This window comes from Desmodus rotundus, chromosome 5 (genome assembly GCF_022682495.2).
Source record: "Desmodus rotundus isolate HL8 chromosome 5, HLdesRot8A.1, whole genome shotgun sequence".
NCBI classification, from domain to species: Eukaryota; Metazoa; Chordata; class Mammalia; order Chiroptera; family Phyllostomidae; genus Desmodus; species Desmodus rotundus.
Genome location: NC_071391.1, coordinates 143,131,630 through 143,155,447, shown reverse-complemented (window position 1 = coordinate 143,155,447; position 23,818 = coordinate 143,131,630). Strand labels below are relative to the sequence as shown.

General features: G+C 37.8%; 1 protein-coding gene across 7 annotated transcripts in view; it reads right to left on the bottom strand.

Annotated features, from left to right (window-relative positions):
• The window catches only part of EXOC6B (exocyst complex component 6B), a 542,713-nt gene that overhangs the window by 261,000 nt on the left and 257,895 nt on the right, over nt 1-23,818 (bottom strand). For all 7 annotated transcript variants that reach the window (XM_024552690.4, XM_053923770.2, XM_045189356.3 and 4 more), the window contains 7 exons: nt 19,632-19,715; nt 18,336-18,382; nt 16,893-17,013; nt 11,520-11,591; nt 10,717-10,814; nt 8,450-8,555; nt 7,480-7,589 (listed from right to left, as the gene is read on the bottom strand). In XM_024552690.4, coding sequence (XP_024408458.3) covers nt 7,480-7,589; nt 8,450-8,555; nt 10,717-10,814; nt 11,520-11,591; nt 16,893-17,013; nt 18,336-18,382; nt 19,632-19,715 — 638 coding nt within the window. The remainder of the gene's footprint in view (nt 1-7,479; nt 7,590-8,449; nt 8,556-10,716; nt 10,815-11,519; nt 11,592-16,892; nt 17,014-18,335; nt 18,383-19,631; nt 19,716-23,818) is intronic.

Genomic DNA, 23,818 nt, shown 5'->3' with positions numbered 1-23,818 from the left:
AATTGTGGTAAGTTAAGGGTGCATACTGTAAACTCCAGAAATAACACAATCAATCAATCAATAAAAATGTTATAGTCAAGTAAGCTAACAGGGACAATAAATCATAATACCAAAAATACTTGAAGAAGAAGGAAGAAGAAGGAAGGAAAGAACCAAGAAGAAGGAAGGAAATCAGGAAAAGAGGGGCAAAAAATTAATGAGACCAGTAGAAAATACTCGCAAGAGAGCAGTTTCCAATCAAAGCACATCAGTAAATACATTAATACAGCTACAAGGGGCTGGACACAGGGGAAGTGGGACATGTTGATCAACGGGAACAAACTTTCAGCTACAAGATGAACACATCCTGGGGAGCTAATACACAGTATGGTGACTGCAGTTAATGATACTGTATTGTGTACTTGATATTCTCTGAAAGAGCAAGCCTGAGTGTTCTTATCACCCCCCCCACACACACCCAATGGTAACTATGTGAAGTGATAGATATGACAGTTTCAGAATATATATATATGTAGATATATATTAAATCATCACACTGTATGCCTTTTAAAAATCAACTACAATATAAAAAATTAACAATTAAAAATAAAGAGGAAAAAGCAGTTTTACAATTATTTTAATTTTTCTGTTCCCAAAGCTATTTATTTCTTCATATATGTAAGTTTCTATCTCATATGATATTCCTTCTGGAGAAAAAGTTTCCTTTTATTTTACATATATAGGTCTGAGGGCAATGGATTATCTCAGCTTTTGTTTGGCTAAAAAAATTACTTTGCCTTCATTTTTGAAAGTTAATTTGCTGCTGACAGAATTCAGGCTTGATTCACTTTTCTCTGAGTACTTTAGAGATATCACTACAAATCACCAACAAAATAAAAAGACAACCCACAGAATGGGGGGCCAATACATCTGATAAGGGATTAATATCCAAAATTTATACAGTACTTACAAAAATCAACACCAAAAAAAACCAAACAACCCAATTAAAAAATGGGCAAAGGACCTGCATAGACATCTCTCCAAAGAGGACGTACACATGGCAAATAGACATATAAAAAGATGCTCAACATCACTAATCATGAGAAAAATGCAAATTAAACCACAATGAGATAACATCTCACACCTGTCAGAATGCCTATCATCAATAAACCAACAAACAAGAAATGCTGGCGAGGATGTGGAGAAAGGGGAACTCTTTTGCACTGCTGGTGGGAATGCAGACTGGTGCAGCCACTGTGGAAAGCAGTATGAAGATACCTCAACAAATTAAAAATGGATCTGCTTTTGACCCAGCAATCCCACTTCTGGGAATATATCCAAAGGAACCGAAAACACTAGTTCGATAGACCATAAGCACCCCTATGTTCATTGCAGCGTTATTTACAATCGCCAAGACATGGAAGTAGCCCAAGTGTCCATCAGTAGATGAGTGGATAAAACAACTATGGAACATTTACACAATGGAATAGTGCTTGGCCATAAAAAAGAAGAAAATTGTACCCTTTATGACAGTATGGATGGACCTGGAGAACATTATGCTAAGTGAAATAAGCCGGTCAGAGAAAGACAAAGACCATATGATTTCACTCATACGTGGAGTCTAATGAAAAAACTGAACTACAAGGAAAATAGGGACAGACTCATAGATGGAGAGCAGGGTGACAGCTAGTGGGGCCGGGGAGGTTAAGAGGTGGAAGGACTGAGTAAAAAGGAAATGGACTCATGGACACGGACAACAGTGTGGTGATTGCTGAGGGAAGGAAAGTATAAGGTGACTTAAAGGGTAATGTAAAAAAATACAATAAAGATTAATTTTTTTAAAACGTTAATTTGCTACCCGATAGAATTTAGGCTTAATTCTTTTTTTTTTCCTGAGTACTTTAAAGGTGTCACTACAATGTCACTGGCTTGCATATTTTCTTTGGTTCGCAGGCTGGCACTCAATCCGTTGAGCCATACCAGCAGGCTTGGCTTGCATGCCTTCTGACGTGAAGTCTGCCATAATTCTTATCATCATATCTGCATGTAATAACTTTCCCCCTGAATGCCTTTTAAACATTTTCTTTACCTTTCAGTTTTATCAATTTGCATACGGTGTTTAATTTTTTTTTTTTTTTTTTTTTTTGCTTGCTGTTGTTACTATTGCATTCTTGTTTACATTGATGGGAGTCTATCTCTGGTTTGACTTTATTTTATTTTTGGAATACTCTTAGCCATTATCTTATAAAATATTTCTTCTTCCCAGTTTTATCTTCTACTTCTGAGATCCCCAGTTACACTGTTTGAAGTTGCCCCACAGATCCGGGACACCTCATTTCTATCATCTTTTTTTCTCTGTGTGTGTCAGTTTGGGTAACTTCTATTCAAAGGTGATGAGACCCTCAAAGGAATTCTTCATCTCTAAAACTGTTTCCTATGTCAAACATTTCAATTTAACTCTTTCTAATAATTTCCATTGATCTGTTCATGTATGTGGTATTTTATAAAGTGCCTAACCGATACTTCTGTCATCTGGGTCATCTCTGAGTCTGGTTCTGTTGATTTTACTGTACCTTGACAATGAGTTGTTAATTGCATTTTTGTATTTCTCACATTTTTTTATTGAAGGTTGGATATCGTATATAAAACAGTAGAGACTGAGGTAAAAGCATTTATACTGGGAAATGACTATCTCCCTTCTCCTGCTGGGCCATTAGTTTATGCAGGGGTTGAACTGGGTTTGGCTTTTGTTGTTGCTATGGTTATCTTCAGTGCCTCATAGATTTCAAAGTTTTCTAATGCTACCACGTGCCTCGTGTGGGTGTTCGGGTCCCAGAAGGGTCTTCCTAAAGTTTCTGCATCATCCACAGCTTTCGGCTACACCTACAGCCTACCACACAGAACTGATGTACCCGTATCTACGCAAATCTGCATTCTTGCCCATCGTCCGGTGGCAGATTATCTAGTTCTGGTTATACTATTAGTAAAGACTGAAGGACTTTCTCTGTTGTCCTGACCAGGACCAGTCTTAGGTAGGTCCCGTGTGCCTGGTGCTAAGGGGTGGAGCTTGCTCAACATCCCTCCCTTCTTTCCAGTGACAGCCCAACCCTGCTTGTCTCTGTGGGGAATCTAGTGCAGTTTTGTGCCTTCCCCCATTGTTGGAAGACCACTAATGGTATTTGGTATAAGATCCTGGGCCCAGGACTGTTTTCTACCATTATCCCTGGGGTAAAAAGACTGCTTTTTCCTTCAGTCCTCCCTGTAGTAATAATGGGTCTTTTCCTGTGCCCTGCAGAGAGACAGAGTTGGCTTCCCTTCCCCCAGTGCTATAAAGTTTTTGATCAGTATGAGTGAGGAGTCCAAACCAGAGGGTTCCTCCACGCCCTTTCATAGCAGCAGCTGATCCCCTTCTCTATGCCTGCAAAAGCATGGATGATTCTGATCTCTTAGCCAGCTCCCAATCTTTCCCATGAGCATGCAGCGGAGGTCCATTGCAAAGAATATATGAGTGAGTATAAATTCCTTATGGATCCGGGACAGACAAGGAGGGGTTCTGTACTAACATGCTAGCTTCAACTAAGGCATTAGTGATCCACTACGATGTAATTAATTTCTACGTTCTCACCCACATGATCGCTATGCCCTTCCTCCTTGCCCTGCACAGGAGTCTGTAGTGCATCCTATCACTCTCTCCTGGGATTGCGGGGTGGGGGGTGGGGGGGGCATTCTTATTTTGGATTCCAGGGTGTTTGGTCACCCTGTAACTTCAACTCCCTGATGGGTTCCAGAAATGTTTTCATTTTGTAGTTTGCTTTGTTTTTGATTTTTTTCCCTGTCAGGGAGAAAGCAATACCCTTTCTAGTCTTCAGTATTACAAACAGAAGTGGAAGTACCTCACAGTAACTTGTTTTAACAAAAGAAAAGCACTCTGTGTATGTGTGTGTGTATTCGCTGAAAGAAAGACTAAGAGAAAAAATCCCCACACATAGGGGTCATCAGTAGGTGGTAGTTTGGGGTCTTACAAGTTGTGTGTGTGTGCGTGCGTGCGCACACTATTCTGTGTCTCCCAAATTCTTTACAGAGATTGAATTCTAGTAACTTAAAAATATGTGTATGTATATACATGTATGTGTGTATCTTACCTTTTTAAGTTAAGTGCAAATGCTAGAGCATTATTTTACTACAGAAATGGCACTTATTTACTGTTTTATAAAAGAACTTTCTTTCCCAGACAATTCTGTGTCTTCAGAACTCATAATTATAAATTTTTCAATATTTATAATTCTTTCAGATTTTTATCTAATGTGAAAGTGAAAATGCTTGCAGAAAAAGAATGAAAGCTTGATTTGAACATAATTATCCTTGAAGCTTCATAAAAATATCAATACAGCAGTTCTTTTGTTTTGAAAGCCTTATGTTTAAGAGAACTAATTGTTTTCATATATACTATGGCTGACTCCCATATTATAACCTCCCCCCATGACAGCTACGCTTGTCAAAGTGATCTCTGTCACTACAGGTTACAGGTAAATGTAGTCCAGAAAATAAGGTACACGGCAGCCAAAGAGTAAAAGGCAGAAAATCTTCCCAAATTGAATGTATATGTTAAATTGTCAATTGTCAATGTTAAGAATATCAAAGGGAATTTTCAGGCAAACACTCCAACTAAGAAGAAGCCTTCTGAACAACTTACTCACATTATCCCTTTACCATATTACCTTTCCTCCAAAAGAGGATAGAAAAGTCACTATGCAATGTACTTGTAATAATTTACATACTGTAACATAAAGTCCCAAAGACAATCTCATTCCAAGAGAAATGTCTACGAAATTAATCTCATTCTCAAAGAAAAAACCAAATTAATTGTATAAACCCCATGTTTCATTTTTTACTCAGTAAGAATGGCTATCGAACATGTTACTCAAACTGTTTTTCGATTAGGCTTATTTCCAGAGTTGCCTGGCATACTATACATTTTAGTCACTCATTCATTCTTTTAATTTACTGAACTGGGTGCAGGACATACCATGTTGAACAAAATATACAATGTTTCTACCTTCAAGCAGCATTTTCTGACATTCTCAATTTGTCTCAGCGTTGGTTACTATGTTGGCCCCATGTATCCATCATAGCACTTAGCACCAATTGTTCAGTTCCTCAGTTAGAATAGTTATTCCTTCACCACAGGGACCATATTTCCATCATCTTAAATGACCTTCCTACCAACCACCATCTAACAAATAATAATTACTCATAATGTGTGGTGAATAAACCGATAAAGGAAGAAACCTACAGTCGGACACATACAGAAACACATAGACACAAGTAGAGCAACAGAACCTAAGATGAGTATTCACAGGGTACAGAAGTAGCACAAGGAGTCATTAAATTACCTCCACTAGGAATGGAAGTGGTCAAAAGGCTTCATTCAGTACATGTTTAACTGTGCTCTGAAGGACAGCCAGAAGCCAGTCAAGAGTACTAACAAGGACAAGTAGTTTGAAGCAGAGGAAGAGTCATGAGCAAGGCCGGAGAGGTATGAAATAGCTCTGATGAGAAGACAGCAGGAAGGCCGGTATGACCGAAGCGTGGGGTGACAGGGAAATCACCCTGGGGTATGAGCCTGCAAAGGGTATGGGGGGACTAGGTCAGGGGTATGCTGGGAGGGGGGGGGGTCACGTAGAGAAATGGGTCAGGCTAGAGCACACTTTATCCTGTAGGCCACAAGGAATCCCTGAGAAGGTGAAAAGAACAAAAGTTAAGTGAGCTTTGATTTTAGAAAAATGACAAAAGTGACTCTAGGGGACATACAGAATAGAATCAGGAGAGAGAAGAGAGATGGTTGGGAAAGTAGACTTACAGATAGAAAAACAATTAGGAGACTTTTCAAATAGTCCAGGTCAAATATGACTACAGTGTAAATTAAAGCAGCTACATTGTGAAGAGATAGCTTAAAAAAGAAGGGCTGGAAAAAAATAATAATTCATACCATAGGTCACCAATTAGATTTAAGGAAGCTCATTTACAAATGAGCACTGCCCTCACTTGTTACATAGGAATAATGAGGGTTTCACTCGGAGAAATACTACGACAACTACCCGAGATGAAGCGTGTGAGATACTAACAGAATGACTACCGAAGAGTAAGAATTCTAAACATGGCAGTGATTGCTCTGTTTACGCCGATGCTAATGAGATCTGAACCGGACTCCAGCACTTACTCCCTGCGTCACCGTGATGGAGTTACCCACTCTCTGCCCCACTTCCTCTTCTGTAAAACTGCAGTGTGCTTCCTAGTGTCCCATAGACAAGTGCTGCTTTGAGCTGTACAGATGTAATAACATATTTGTGAAGTGTTTACAGGAATTTAGACCAATGCCTGAAACTTTGTTTTTAAGAATAAGAGTTATTAGAAACAGACTCATAGATACAGAGAAAATTCTGACGGTGGCCAGTTTGGGGGTGGGAGGTTGAAAAAGGTGAATGAAGGGATTGCGAAGTACTAATTGAGAGTTACAAAATAGCCATGGAGATGTACGGTGCAGCACAGGAAATATACTCCATAATATTGTAACAAATACACATGGTGTCAGATGGGTACTAGATGTATTGGGGTGATCACTTCATAAACTATATAAACGTCTAATTACTGGATTGTATATCTGAAGCTAGTATAATATCATATGTCAACTGTAATTGAAAAATAAGAAATTATTTTTTTAAAGAGTTGTTAACAGACTAGGAATTGAAAATGACTCTGGGGTTCCTGACTCGGGTGAAGGGAAGTGTCATTTCCCGAGAGAAGTAGGTCCCTTTACGGAGCTGGTCATCACAACTATTCTCCCTCAAATTCTTCAAGATGAGCCAAGTGCTCTTCTAGGTACTTAAAATCAGTACCCTGTCCAGAGTACAACACTCGCCCTGGCATATTTCACATGTCTGTCCTCATGTCCATCATCCTCAGTAGAGACTGACAATATCTAAGGGCAAAAAACTGCACCTTTTACTTATGCACTCCCCCAAAGCAGGATGTATCCAGTATATTAACAGGCTCGGTATATGTTAGTTAAATAACCGAATATAAAGTAAAGGAGATATGGAGACCTTTAACAAATGCAGAGAACATTTGGAAAGAGGGGTATTTCCAAAGGGTTTTATCTGCTACACTCCTACTGGCCTTAAAATTTCATTAAATGGAATGTCAAGAGTAGTATGTTACATTACTCTATTCTAATGAATTCTCACTAATAGAAAGTGCTGAAATGCAAATCTGTGAATAGCAGAGAACAAGCTAAGTAATAGAAACAAAAACAAGATATCCAAACGTCTCCAACCTCCCCTTTCACTGTGACTACGTAAACATAGCAGTGCCATGCTGTGAAGGGCTACTATTTCAAGATTTTCCAAATCAGAACTGACAGGATATCAAATTTTTTCGAGTTATTTATCCACACAGTCGCAATCTCAGTGTTGCTTGCATTTCCACTGTATCGTACTATACCTTAGATGCAGGTCTTCTGAAAATTTCAGACAGGCGTAGATGAATTCTTTAATTTGGTTGTAAACTTTGGGCACAAATTCAGAGAACGGAAACTTTTTTGGAAATGGTTGCTGTAAAATGCAAGAATTAATGAAAACAAATCACAAACATACATTAAAGTTAACTGCAAATTAATTACAATGCAAAAGGAATTTCTTTCTATATTGTGAGCTGTCTGCTTAACAACCACAATTTAAGAAAGTATGTCTGTAAGTTTCCTAATACTAAAAGGAATAAGATATAAATTTAAATAAATAATAATTCAAATGTCCTCCAAAACATGAAGGTATAAATAACCTGTCCTATATATTCAGCAGTAAAACAGAATGAACTATTAATAACATGCAACAATTTGGATGAATTACAAAAGCATTATGCTGAGTGAAAAAAAAAACAGTCTCAAAGATTACATACTACATGATTCCAATAATGTTGGCATTCCAGAAAAAGCAAAAGTAGATGGACAGCAACCAGACTGGTGGCTGGCAAGGGCTGGGGGCGGGAGGAGGGACTGATTGAAACGGGGCAGCAGGAAGGAGTCTGGGGGACCGATGGAGCTGGTCCCTGCGGTTACTGCAGTAGTACTTTACGTGACTCAATGCACTGTCAAAACCAACAGAATCATACAGCACAAAAGGTAAATTTTTACTGTGTTGTAGGGAGAAAATATCCTCAGGGTATAATAAAAGCAAGTATTTCGAATTGTAAAACAAATACTTCAACACCACAAACACCTCATAGGTGAAAGGACCCTAAAGCCATCTACTGGACTCCCCAAACAGAAATCTGTTCTGAGCCCAAAGCCTCCTTTGAAGGTGTTCTAGTTCTAGCCCACAGAGTTAGAGGTAATGCCTTCAATGAGACTGATACAATGAAAGCTTGTAAAGGATGCCAAACCAAATAGAGAAGTCTACCTTAAAGTATTCCTTACCCTTTCCAGCTCAATATCTTGGAATGGGAATTGTCCTACCACCTTTTTATACATCTCTTCACTTGTTACTGGTATGGGACTATAGTTGTCAGAATCAAGTATGTTTCTATAAAGAAAATAAAAGACAAATATCATATGATCTCACCCATAGGTAGAACCTAATCAACAAAACAAACAAGCAAGCAAAACATAACCAGAGACATTGAAATAAAGAACAAACTGACAGTAACAAGAGGGGAGTGTGGAGGGGATAATGGAGGTGAAAAGGGAAAGGGTCATCAAGGAAAATATATAAAGGACACATGGACAAAACCAAAGGGGTATAGGATTGAGAGTGGGAGGTGGGGATGGGGCGGGGGTTGTGAGGGGAAAATGGAGACAACTGTACTTGAACAACAATTTTTTAAAAAGGCAAAGAAAATGAAGAAGGGAAAGGAGGGAGGGAGGGAAAGGAGGGAGCGGGAGAGTGGGTTCATGACTGTAGTGAACACAGTAATTTTTAGATGAACTCCAATGGTAGTGTATGTATATTCCGCAACCCAAGACAAACATTTCCCAGTCCCTAGTTTATTCCTTCTACAGCATAGCTATTTGGCTTCGGGTAAGGACATCCTTAAAAGAAAACAAAAAGAAACTACATTCTGAAACAAACAGAACACAATTATAAATATGATCTCTCAGTATTTGAGATTTACAAATGAGACAGAATATTTAAGGCAACATAACGAAGCCTTAAGGCAAGTAAATTAACAATAAAAAAAAAAAGTGCTCTGGAAAAGGCAAAGGGGTTTCATTTGTTTTTTGTTTTTAAATAAGATATATCTGAGCCTTGACTGGTGTGGTTCAGTGGGTTAAAGTCATTCCTCAAACCAAAAGGTCACCACCAGTTTGATTCCTGGTCAGGGCACACGCCTGGGTTTCAGGCCAGGTCCCCAGTTGTGGGCGCGCAAGAGGCAACCAATCGATGATTCTCTCACACATTGATGTTTCTCTCCCTCTTTCTCCCTCCCTTCTCCTCTTTCTAAAAAATAAATAAATGAAATATATTTTAAATATAAATTTGATTATGTTCTTGAACCCTATATTAGATCTTCTCTCAAAATTGGCAGATGAGAAAAAGTAACTTCCACAATAAGTCCAAATTATGTTCATTTACTTCATTTACTGCTCTATAGTAAGCACAATGTTTTTTAACCTCTTAGGTTCTGACTCCTTAACTAGACTGGGGGTTCTATAAAAGCAAAACCATGCCATCAAAATCAAGATAGAAATTTACTGAAGACATCAGATCAGATGCTCTTAAGACATGAATATATCATGTAATGACTTTTCAAGGTTCCTGTAGAGATATTTTTCATTAAATACAATTGCACCATTAGATAACCCTGTTTTTCAGAAATACAAATGTTTATATTAATATACAATGAGTTTTGCTATGTGATTATTAGAGATATGTTCATACACTCTACAGAGTTAAGATTGAAGGGGCAATGTAAGCCCTTAAAGCTGCAGGAACTTGAAAACAAGGTGAGCTGATCTGGGGAAGGGATCATGCAGTAAGCAGGAAGATCGCTGGCTAAAGGAGTAAAGATTCAAAAGGAAAAGAGACTCAAGTTAATGACACGGGGTGTATGCCAGTCAGAGGAGACATTTGTTAAGTGGGAGGTGTAACAAAATAACTTCCTTACTGGTGTATGCATGTTATGACAACTATTTAAATAATATGCTTCAAATATTGGGTTGTAATAGGCCTCTTTTCTGTGTGTGGAGAAGGAAAAAGATGAGGAATCACATGAGTGAGGTTTCAAAAAAGATTAAAAAAAAAAAAAAAAGATTCCAAAGAAGCAAAACTATTCAAAAGGGCCGAAAAGCCACCACCTTATGAATGAGCTGCAGACTAGACATGATGGTCCCCAAAGAGAAAACAAAAAATTGAATAAGAAGACACGAGATGATATACACGGCATGAATGGAGATACTTCTTTATTCAAGGGAACAAAAAAAGCTACAATGGGATCTGGGGACTCCCACAAGGCAGACACTAACACACTGATACTGGATATCTTGGGAGCTTTATGTGGGACATCATTGCAATTTACTTTTATTGTCATTCATAACCTGGGTCATAGCTAGAATATATAAGCCTGCTTGCTGCTCATTACATCTGAAACACCTTATGCATAAACACAATGTACACACACACACACGCGCTTGCACTCACACACACGTGCACTCACACACACATAATAACATAAATGATTTCTCACCTAAAAATACCTGCCCACTTCTTTAGCAGAGTTTCACTATATTGATCTCTGATTTCTAATAGCATATCAAAAAGCTGATTTACAGGAAAACCATAAACCTGAAACAAAATAAGGAATTAGCTTCATTTTATAAGGTGATTATTTTTCAATAACAGGAGAAAGATTAAGCATTGAAAGATATCTTTGTTCTTTGGCCAACAATTTAAATGAAACCATGATAAAGAGCCCTTCATTACCACCTAATATCTGGTGTTTATCTCTCAAGAAATAAAAAAAAATACATACCAAAATATTTAAGCCAGTCAGAAAAAAACAAAAGATGAAAATTAAAATCAACATATACAGGGTATAACGTCAGCTAACCTCCCCCTACAACTCTGCCTGTAATGCATAGAACCATCAGGAGAAGGCAGAGAAATTGAACATGCTACCACTCACAGTTCTAATGCTATTTTATTAATGTAATATGTTGTTCAAATCAATAATCATTATTTAAGATGGCAGTTAAGAAACTCTGAAGTCCCACAGGTATTATATGTGAATTAAGAACATTTGGAAAACTAAGGTAGTGGCTGCTTCAATTAATTGATTTGTTCTAAGGAAAAAGGGGGGATGGGAACTATCCATGAGAACCTAAATGGTCACGGTGATGATCCCGAAATGCTAAAAAGGTCTAGCTCTAGGAAAAGAAGAAACACAACTGAAAACTGAAAGGTACTATTCAAGCTTAGGTGGACAGTGGAAAGATTTAGAGCTGATGAAATTCTAATCTAAATAAATACATGTAAACAGAAGTCACAAACCTGAAGTGTATCAGCAAAAAGCACAATGAGGTTCTTCAAATCTAGCACAAGGTTTGGATCAGAGCAGTAAGACTAAAGGAAATAAGAGACAATTAGGAAAACATCTGAGTTATTAAAAATAAAACAAAATTTTGATTTAATTGTTTACTGCTTCGCCTGGTGAAGGCTCTCAAGAAAGAGTCCAACACCAGATTTATGGTAACAACAGGTCTGGCCAGGGAGGAGCTGCGTAGAGACTCCAGTAGGCCATGACCTACATTTTTAACTCTTGGAAATTTAAAAACACACTTTTAAATAATTCTTCAGTTATAGAATGAATTAAATTGATACTGCAGATTATTTTTAAATGAACCATACTTCATATAAAAACCTATGAAATGTGGCTAAAGCCATTTTCAAAATAAATATATTTCTTTATATTCAAATATTAAAAAACACAAAAGATGAAAAGTAAACAAACTAAGCTCTCAGGTCATGAAGATAGGCCAAAATAGGCCAAAATAAACCATACGTAAGTGAGAGAAAAAGACTGATAAAATTGAAAGCAGAAATTAATGACTTAGAGAACACATGAAAGATTTGATCGATGAAACCAAAAGCTCGATTTAAAAACATAATGAGTGAAGAACTCAGACACAGACAACACTATGGTGACCACCAAGGAGGGCGAGGGCAGACGGAAGAGGGTAAAGGGGGACAGTTACAGAGGGAGGCTTGACTTTGAGTTGTGAACACACAGTACACAGATGATGTATTGTAAAATTGTACACTTGTGAACTATAAAATTTTATTAACCAATGTGACTCCAATAAATTCAATAGAAATGGTTTTTCATTTTCTAAAAAAAAGTATATAATCAATAAAATAGAAAAATCTTAGGCAAGTCTGATTAAACAACAAAGAGAAAGCAAAACTATAAGGAGTACAGAAGAGAAAATAAACATAAATACAGAGGAAAATAAAGATTACAAATAAGATCCATATATAATCTCTCAGCAACAAATCTGAAAACTGAAATGACACAGAAGACAGTTTCTGTGGGCAGGATACAAAGATCTGTATGTCACTATTTTAAAAGTTCAGTGATTTTGTTATTCAAACTGTCTTAGTTATAGTCTGGTTACGTATTCTCTACTTGATATCTCAGTTCTGAAGGAGGTGTGTTGTTAAACTGTCCCACAACGTTGTGGTTCATCAATTTCTATTCCTATTACTAACAGTTCTGTTTTCACACATATCTATGCTTGCTTGTCTCCTGCAAATAAGCTATTAGCATTTTGGTGGGTTAAAACTAATATTAATACAAAAAATACCTCTCCTCTCCCATTTAATGGTCTCCAACTTCAGTTCTATTGCCTTGTAGAACATTGCCATTTTTGCTCCACTTTATGTTCAATCTTTAAAGGTACTCTTAATTTTATAAGAATATCTCTTAGTAACCAAACTAAAAACCTTTCTAATTCTGACATTTCCCACGATTACTGACATATTTGGACCTATTCCAGCCATTTTAAGTTTTCTATTTATGATTATTTCCTTTTTTGTTTCCTCTCTTTTTTTCCATTTGGTCAAGTCTTTTAAATTATGTTACCCTGGTTATTAATAAGTCATATACTTTCTGCTCAGTAGTTTACTTGAAATAATCTAGAGTTTTCATGTAAACTTTTTAAATATTAAGCCTCTCCTTTTGTAGGTACTCTTAACAGCATTAAACTTTATAAATAATCAGTTATTTAGATTTATCCATGAGTTTTAACCTCTTTTTAACACATTTATTTAATCCTATCTCATCTTACATATTGGATTTCTTTTTCATTTTACACTCCTCATTGTAGAACACCAATGAGATAAGATAGGTAAAATATAAACTTTGAATCCTCATATGTTTGAAAATGCCTTCCTTTTGCTCTCAAACTAAAATATATATATTTTCAGATGTGAAAAAACTGTCTGCTTGACCCAAGATGCATCCTTTTAACTTTAACTATGTAGTGTTTCTTCGCTGCAGGGAAATTTCCTTTTACTTCTGTAATTAATAAAGTCCCCTCCTTTGTGACTACCCTTTCTCTCTAGCTATTAGATAAAACCAAAACTCCACATCAATTATCTGTGTTTTTTAACTTTCGTATTTTCCATCTCTATCTTGGGTGGGCCCAAAAGGCTGTCAAAATCTGAGTTCAAATTGTCTGGACTAACATGTGCCCTCAAGGCAAAGGCAACTGAAGTGCCGAGCCTGTCTCCTTGGATGGCCCACTTCCCGTGGGTCTGACCTGCTAAGTCCTTACTGTCCTTACCGAGTCTAAGCATCTCGCATGACATACATACGTAAAGCAGCTCTGTTAGCTATTTCCAGCTGAATCGATGGTGTGAATAACCTAGCCTTCCATACTTCTAAAGTGGAAAATGATTATTACTTTGTAAATTTTCCCCCAAGCCCATAAATTATTTATGTTGGCTAAAGAATAGGTATTCTATTTGTTTTTTGTTGTATTCTATTTGCTGTCATTGATTTTCCCAGAATATTTATGGCTCTTGGCTGTTCATGTTATGGAATGAAGGAGTAGGTTGATTAGTATGAATAACTGGTATGGGTTTCATCCTCTACAGTTTTAAGTCTATTTACCAAGAAACTGAGTATAGGCTCTTTGTAAGTGGGTGGGGCAAACGAATCACTTTATTCAAAAAGCAGTACCAGAGAACTTCACTGATTGTGCTGTTGCCTCCTTATTTATGTAGTAAGGTTGGCCAAATGAATTGGGTAAGCAGCTGGCCAACCAAGGGTTTTGGAAAGCAAACCTCTAATAATTTCCCTTATGATTCATCCTAGGCCCAGTCCTGCTCGCTGCATCTGTTGACTTTGAACTTTGAGTGTTCCTATATTCCCTCTGGAAGAATGTCTCCAACTTTGACAGTAACCATCCCCTACCATACATAACGTAATTTTTATTCTCAGGTTCCATCATTATTCTGATTTCATCTGCTTTCTAAGTTCAAGAAAAATTTTTGAAACTTCTACCCTATACATGGTACTTGGACAAGTTTCCCTCTTTAGTTGTTTCCCCCCATGGTATTTCAATGACAATTTGGTTAGGAGACCTGGAAGACACATATGCTTAGTATACTCTTTGACTCAAAAAAACCTAAGTTATATGTGTGACAGGGAATGGGTTTGATTGTGGGTGTGGGTGTACACAAAACCACTATCACAGTACACACTCTTCACTACCTAATAAAAAATGTGCAATATTTTATATCTATAAAATGTAAGTATTTTGAGTCACACAGGATTACACTGTTCCATAATTTTTAATCTTAAAAATACCTTTTCAGTATTATCAGATTATCTTTTATCACATTTATCATATTAACAATCATATTATCAATTATATCAGCAGATCTAATATTGAACCATTTCTGATATGAACTCTCCTTTGTATTAGCATATTATCATTTTAATATACTGTTAAACTTGAATTCTAGGTGAGACACTGTATAAGATCTTTACTGTTTTGAAATCAGCATGAGACTATTACACACATTAATACCTGAAATATTCTATCTTCTGAAATGTTTCCAATGTGAGTAATGACTAATAATTCAATGGAAAAAGTAAAAGGTTAGTTTTAAATAGAGTTTTAAATACAGATTTTTCAAAACAAGTATCACTCTGATATAGAGTCTGTTTTGATGGTTGGGTCATTCTTATTTTGCTTTGCTTGTGAGTAATGTAATGCAATAAACAGTGTCACGAAATAGAATTCACATCTGCGGCATCAACTATTTTGTCTCATAACAGATAAAATGGTTCATGAGTAAATGTGGGTGATGTTAACTCATGTTTTCATACAGTTCCCATACCACACAATTCCCATACCACACAAGTCACCCATTTAAAATACATAATTCATTGGTTTGTAGCTTTTTTGTATATTTGCAGGTATGAGCAAACACAAATACAGTGAATTTTAGAACATTTTCTTCACTTCAAAAAGAAACCTGTGCCCTTGAAGCTGTTATGTCCTTACCCCTGCTACCCACTTCCAGCCCTAACTAATCTAGTTCCTCCCACTCTGTAGATGATGCTGAGTGGGGGCGGGCGGCATTTTATTTATTCTTCAATTCAAAAGAATATATGGTCGATCTACAAGGAGAAACTCCATTAAGATTAATTTTCTATATATATATGTACTTTAATTAGCACACGTGGAGAGTGTCCTGCTCCTGGTGACATCGAAAGCAACTGCGCGAGGAAGAGAGTGTGCGGTCCTGCCCAGAGCCCTACGGACTCGCCGCACGGATTCACCAAACGTCATCCGTCACACACAAAACGTTAAGACCACTGCTTTACGTAAAAGAAACAGCTCGGGAGAAATCTAAGCTTTCTAAAAACAAACAAACAAACAAACAGCTTTCCCCAGGAAAAATGTTGGTAAAACTCACTGAAATGAACAAATATAAAATAAACAAAATCAAAGATTTCCATAGAATAACAGTAATACTAGTTAATAAATATAATTGGAAAAAACTTTCCTTAAAATATTACCTGAAAAAACCATAAAGCACCAAAAACAAGACTTAGATGAAGAGCATAAAATATTCTACCAAAACACATGAAAGCAAGCAAGAGAAAAGTACACATATTCCTGGTGAAAAATACCAGATTTTGAAATATATCAATTATTTCCAATTAAATTTACAGATGGGGGGAGAGGGAAGAGGTGGAAGAAATGTGGCAAAGTCATTCTCAAATTATTCTTGAAAAATAGTAAGATAAATAGTCAGCATCTTTTAAAAAGAGGATTTTGGAGAATACATGTCCTATAGAAAATTCAACCATACTATTGCAGGTGTGATGATCAAAACAATGTGGTACTGATTCAAGACATGCAAGGAGAAGGAAAGGGAGAGGGAGTATCACAGAGCCTAGAAACAGACCTCAGCATTCATGTCATTCTATGATAATGGTGGCCTTCAAAACATGTTGGGAAAGAGCAGACTTTATGAGCTGCATGGTTGTGTTCCCCGAAATTCATGTGCTGAAGCCCCAACCCCATGTGTGGCTGTATTTAGAGACAGGGCCTTAGATAATTAAGATCACATGAGGTAACAGGGTAGGACCCTAGTCTGATGGGATTGGTGTCCTTACAGAAGGGTGAGGAGACACTGGAATGCACCTGAGCGAAGACCACGTGAGGACTTAATAAAGATACGACCATTTGCAAACCAGGAAGAAAGTCTTCACGAGAAACCCGCCATGCTGGCATCCTGATCTCAGATTTCAGATGACACACACATGACTCTTTGAAACAGTAAAACACTGAATACCATAGACAATAAATTCAAAGTAAGAACTTCTCTGGGCTTCTTACATACCGAGTGGGTACGGAGTGCTGCGATGGTTTTGGAAAGTGCCATTTCCCATAGTTCATCAATGTAGGCTCTGTTGACCAAGCCCTGGGTTGTATGTAAAATATGATCTTCAACCACAAAAAAGCTAGGATTGAGGTAAACAGAAAGCACGGTTGTCAGAAATTGCAGTTTACCTACTATCTCCAAGGGTTGACAAACATCAAGAGCCGCTGTTATATTCTAAGTTAATAGTCATTTTTTCCTAAAGAAAGCTGTTTGGTATCTTAAATAAAATCAGATTTCTTAGACTTAGAATTATGCCCCTGATGCTGATACCCTGTTAACCACTTCTACAGAAATTGGAGTTACATTTCTGTTCAATGTTAACCGTGTTATCCAGCAATTTAAAAGGGAAGAAAATATTTATAGGTAAAGGAAGCTAATTTTATTATACTAAAAAAATCAGGCCATTAGTGCATTAAAAAAAAAAAAAAACAGTAGGCTGAAAGAGACAATAAAGGCTGAAATACATATATTTTAAGAACCCAACACCTAAAATATCGAAATAATTACCCTTGTCCTCGTATGGACTTTCTTACAAAGCAGGGAAAAGGCACCTCACAAAGGGGACGCTGCCAGCAACACTCTGCAGGGGCTTTTATATTGTTTTGCATTTAAAGTATATTTAAGCTACTTTGCCTAAATGCTCATACCAATTAAAACGATTCTTTAAATATGGAATATTCATGATATATTTTAATCAAAACTATCAACTAAATTGGAACAATCTTAATCTAATCAAATTTACTTAAATTTCCTTAAATAAAATAAATTTCATGGACCAATCTAATTTCTTTCCCTTTCTATAAGCTGCAAAGTCATTATTTTGCAATTACAAGAAGATGCCTATTTTGGGGTGTTTAGCTGGGAACTGTAACCCCACATTAGCACAGATACTGTAGACGAGCGTGGCAAACCCTGTACCCCCGGGATGAACCTAGCCCACTGTGCGTGTTTATAAACATCGTTTTATGGGACCACAGCCATGCCCACTCATGCATGTACCGTTGAAAGGTGCTCTCACGTTGTAACAGAACTGAATAGCTGGGACCAAAAAAAAATAAACTTACGGCGTGGTAAGCCTAAAACACTTTACTATTTGGCCTTTTTAGAAAAATTCTGCCAACTTTTGCTGATTATTGGGTTCCCTGTTACCAAGAATGGAGAAACAAAACATCAAATAAAATAGGATTACAATTCAGTGTTTTTCTCCCTTTATCCACAAAAAGTCCTTTGCAGCAATATAACATTAAAACCATTCCTTCGAAAATCATCAGAAATTCAAAACTAAATCTTGCCTTAAGAATTAAAACAAAACAATTTCCCAATGAAAATTTTATTTTTCCAAGTCTCACAAATTATGTATTGAAAGTGTATAAATTTACACACACACACACATATACCTACCCTACAATTTGATTAAAATACTTCCTGTAGCCATCTAAAGTTTCATGCTGCAATGAAGCAAAGAAGAAAAAAGTTATTTCTGTTTTGCTACATTAAGACAAACTTAATATCTACTTTAGAATTTCTTAAGACTCAGTTCCCAAGACTATTAGATAAATATAATAATAGTACCTACCTTACAGGGTTACAGTGAGGACAAAATGAGACTTAGCACAATGCCTCACACATAGAAATCAATAGATGTTGGTATTGGTATTTTTTTACATTCATCAAAGTTGTCTCACCAGGAAGACAAACAATCCAATTAAAAAATGGGCAAAGGACCTGAATAGATACATCTTCAGGGAGGACATACAGAGGGCCCAGAGACATATGAAAGGATGCTCAGCATCACTAGTCATCAGAGATATGAAAATTAGAACCACAAGGAGATACCACTTCACAATGGTCAGAGTGGGCATCATGAACAGATCAACAAACAACAAGTGCTGGCGAGGATGTGGAGACAAGGAACCCTAGTGCACTGTTGGTGGGAATGCGACTGGTGCATCTGCTGTGAGAAGCAGTATGGAATTTCCTCAGGAAACTAAAAATGGAATTGTCTTTTGACTCAGTGATTCCATTGCCAGGAATATACCCTAAGCATCCTGAAACACCAGTTCTAAAGAACTTATGCACCCCAATGTTCATATCAGGGCTATATGCAACAGCCAAGTGTTGGAAACAGCCTAAGTGCCCATCAGTAGATGAATGGATTTAAAAATTGTGGTACATTTACACAATGGGATACTACGCAGCAGAAAAAAAGGAGGAATTCATACTCTTTGTGACAGCATGGATGGAACTGAAGACTTATGCTAAGTGAAATAAGCCAGTCGGTGAAAGACAAATAGCATATGATCTCACTTATAGGAGGAATCTAACGAACAAAATAAACTGAGGAGCAAAACAGAACCAGAGACATGGAAACATGGAACAGACTGACAGCTGCCAGAGAAAAGGGGGGAGGGGGAGTAGTGGAAAGAGGGGGAAGGGGTTAATGAAAGAGTGTGTGTGGATGATCCCCGGACATGGACAACAGTGTGGGAACTGACTGTGGGAGCAGGGTGGGGATGGGCAGGCCGGGGGACGGCAAAGGGGAAAAATTGGGACAACTATAATAGAATAAACAAGAACAAAAAAAAAGTGGTCTCAGACTGACAGTTAAAAAAAATGTTAAGCATACATGCAAAATAATTAAAAGATACAAGGAAAAGAAAAGTGAAAAAGTGAGAAAAGAAGAGGTGGTGATACTACCATGTTAGATGGAGGCTGGAGCACCAAGCGGGCCTGTTTTCGCCTCTGCTTTCGGTAATAGTTCTCAAATGTTTCCCGGGCACCCTGTAAACAAATGAAAGGAAATGAGTTGACACAATGGACAATTACTCCAATATTTCATGGGAAAAGAGAAGCTCTCTGGTTGGGAACTGAGGCATCCCCACATTTCTCAAGATATTCTATTTTAACAATGACAATAATCACAGGAAAAATTAAAAATAAGTATTACCATTTGTTGAAGCTTACTACAAATCTCATAGTGATGGATACAAACGACTCTTAGGAGGAAACTACTAGAACTCAACCTCCAAAACACCAAAGCTGGTTTCTGAATCAACTATCACAAATTCACAAGAATAGAGACAAACCAACATTCTCACAGGCAACAGTTGAGAAAATGCTCCTTAAAAAAACTTACAGAACATTCCAAAAGAAAAATGTCCAGAATAAAACTGAATCATGAGCAAAGAGCCAAAGACAGGCAGGAGAAAGATAGGAACTAAGAACAATAAATCAGTCTTCCCAGACAATATACTCTATCACAGAATTGAAGGGAGAGAGAGGGAGGGAGGGAGGGAGGGAGGGGAAGGAAGGAAGGAAGGAAGGAAGGAAGGAAGAAAGGAAGGAAGGAAGGAAGGGAGGGAGGGAGGGAGGGAGGGAGGGGAAGGAAGGAAGGAAGGAAGGAAGGAAGGAGGGGAGGAAGGAAGGAAGGAAGGAAGGAAGGAAGGGAAGGAAGTTGGTTGGAAGGCCCTGGAAATTCTTAGTGCATAGTTTCCACTTTTATTTAGGGTTTCTGGGCTTTCGAGGTGAGGTGCTAGAGAACAAGAGCTGCCTCAAAAGCTCTGTAACTGGTTTGAATTGAATAGTGTTCTCTCCAAATTCACGTCCTTCCCGGGGTCTCTCCATGTGATCTTATTTAGAAATAGGGTCATTGAAGATGTGATTAGTTAAATTCATATACAGTCATACTAAAGTAGGGTGGCCCTTAATCCAATATAACTAGTGTCCTCAAAAGAGAGGAGAAAAGGCACAGAGACAAAGCCAAACAGAACATCATGCAGCGACACAGAGACTGGAGTGGCGCCACTGCAAACCTGGGGACACTGAGGAGTGACGGCCACCGCCAGAAGCTAGAAAGATGCAACGCAGAATTCTACCCAGAGTCTGAGAGGGAAGGTGGCCTTCTGGCACCTGGATTTTTTATTTCTAGCCTCCAAAACTATGACAGAACAGATTTCTGTTGTTTTAGCCACCCAGTTTGTGGTAGTTTGTTATAGCAGCCCAAGAAAACAAATATAAATTCAATGCTTTTAAAACATGATGCTCCCCTATTACTAAAGTCTAGTTTTAATTTAAGACTTCTCTAAATATACAAGAGTGGAAAGGAAAAGATAGCATTGCACACTGGGTAAAAGCACTGATTTTGGAACAGGCAACTTCATTCAAATTGTGGCTCCGATCCTTTCTAGCTCTACGGCTCATACGGCTAGTTATATAACTTCCCTTTCACTAATTTAACTTCCACTATTTAACTATTTAACTTTCACAAATAGATGTGCTGTGGTTTTCTCATTTGTAGAGATGCCAACCACACATGGCTATTAGGAAGATTTAGAAGAGTTACAAAGCTTTTAGAACAGTGTCTGATACATAATAACCACTGCTTGTTCAAAAATTAAGTAAAAAATGAATGAAGAAAGTGAAAGCCCTGCCCATGGGAGAAAGTATAAACTTCCTGCAACACCCAGTTCGGTTTCCTTCACCTTCCCAAAAGTCTGAAGAATCTTATTCAGCATGACTTCTTTGAATAGGGAAAGGTGACTTAAGCTTCTAAACCATGTAAACTTAAAGCATAGCTTCGCAGTTACCAAATGTTTCCTGTGAAGGGTAGGACAGCAAACACTTAGGCTTCGTTAGCTATGCGGCCTTTGTCGCAACTCCGTGACTCCTCTGTTGCAGGCACACACAGCCATAGACAAGGCAGAAGTCAGTGAGGCTGGGTTCCAAGAGGACCTTACTTGTGGCCACTGAAATTAGAATTTCATATAATTTTCGCCTGTCGTGAAATATTATTCTTCTTTTGATTTTTTAATCAAAAAGAGACCATTTAAAAATATAAACCAATTTTAGTTCACAGGTCACACAGAAACAGGCAGCAGGCAGGATGTGGCCCATGGGTCGTGATTTGTTGACCCCTGGTGTAACTTGAAAACACAGGTTTTAAAATGCTGAAGTGATTATAACTGTACACACCTGAGTCTGTATGCCTATAAAATAAAATAAAACATGAAGACAGCTATTTCAAGGCTTCCTTAGTCCATAAGTTAATGAAGTAGCAAATGATTCTGTGTAAAAAATAAGAAGTGGAAACTGCCTGTGGGTTTGTTAAAGTCATTCACCACTTCTCACCATCGCACAGCACAGTAGTATAATTAAAGTCAATCACACTCCGTACACACTGAAGGGCTTTTCATTTGAAGGTTAATAGCCCTAAAGGCCCTTTATTATTCTGGTGTGATGTTACATATTCAACATGCTTTGGAGCCAAGATATACTGGCTGAGAATTTAGAGAAAGCCTTCTCTTTAATTAGACCACAGTATACAAATTTCATTATTTGTTATAAATGATAGCAAATACACAAGATGAAATTCTATACAAAAACAAAAGCATGAACCTCTACTTAATTCTAAACTAGATACAGTTTTGCCTTTCAAATAATCATTCAATAGAATAAAAACAGAAGAAAAGACCAACTTACTTAATTTACAAAAATGAGTTAGATTTTCCCTAGTGGCTGCTAAATAAATTCACCTCTGATTATTCTACATCCTCTGCCAATTTGTCAACTCGGTGCTCACAGGTGGGATTTGAGAAGCGGAGGTCTGACCTGCCCAGCTGAATAACAGATGGAGTGCTCGCCCATTGGCTAGCGCGTCAACAGAGGAACTACAGAGGTGTGCCCCGGCAGCTTCAAATTCCTTTAATTGCTCATATACTTTAAAACTCAAAAGCTACTGTGGAATAAGCCCGTAGAAATAAAATAATAGTCAAGGAAGTGAAAAGACGTGCTGACATTACTTTTTCATTTCATGTCATTATGTCCTCAGTATCACAGTGCTCCAAAGGCTTCGTAGCGATTAATGCACACACTGTCACAGAAAAACACGTCACTTAACTAGAGGAGGTGCTTTATCGCCATGGGACAGACACGGAGAATGGTCCCCGCCCTCACTGAATTTACGGTGGGAGACCAACAAACAGGCAGCGATATTAAAATAAACTACAGAACCCTACGGATTAGGGTGGCGAGTGTGCACACACTGAGTGGAAGGATGTCAGAGAAGGCTTCCCAGAAAAGAAAAATGACATTCATACACAAAATTAAAGAACAAGTCAGAAGAATAAGCCAGGTAAAGAAAAGGGGGGAAAAGTGTTCCTTGTAGACACACAGGGGTTCAAAGAAAGAAGGCATCACGCATCCCATGAGCAGAAAGAAGCTCTTCATGGCTGGAGCTTCAGGGTCGAGGGAGAAAGACGACAAAGGATAAGGCTGGAGGGCTTTGTGAACTATGTTAAGACACTTAGACTTCAACTCTAAAGACGGTTATGGTTTTGGAAACCTGGAATTGTAATGTAATGAATAGAATGAAGAAAAGGAAAATTAGATACAAACAGATCGGTCAAGGCCCTGACCGGTGTGGCTCAGTTGGTGGGGGTGTCATCCCATCATCCAGCAAAGTGAAAGGTCACTAGTTCGTGCACTAGAGATGTAAGTAAGTCTTTCCAATTCCTTCAGATAAATATCCAAAAGTGGAACTGCTGGATCATATGGTTTTTAATTGTTTGAGGAAGCACCACACTGCTTTCCACAGCAGCTGCACCAATGTTCATCCCCACCGCCAGTGCACGGTGTCACCTTTTCTGCACATCCCTGCCAATACTCAATAGTTCCTGTCTTTCGGATGATGGCCGTCTAACAGGTGTCAGGAGATATCTCATAGTGGCTTTGGTTTGCATTTCCCTGATGATTAGTGATGTTGGGTACCTTTTTGTGTACCTGCTGGCCATCTGCACATCTTGCATTTTTGTGCTTCTTAAAATTTTGTGCTTCCGAATTGCTGTGTAGTGTTTCTAAGCCCAATAAGGCAAGGTGTGCTTCAAGGA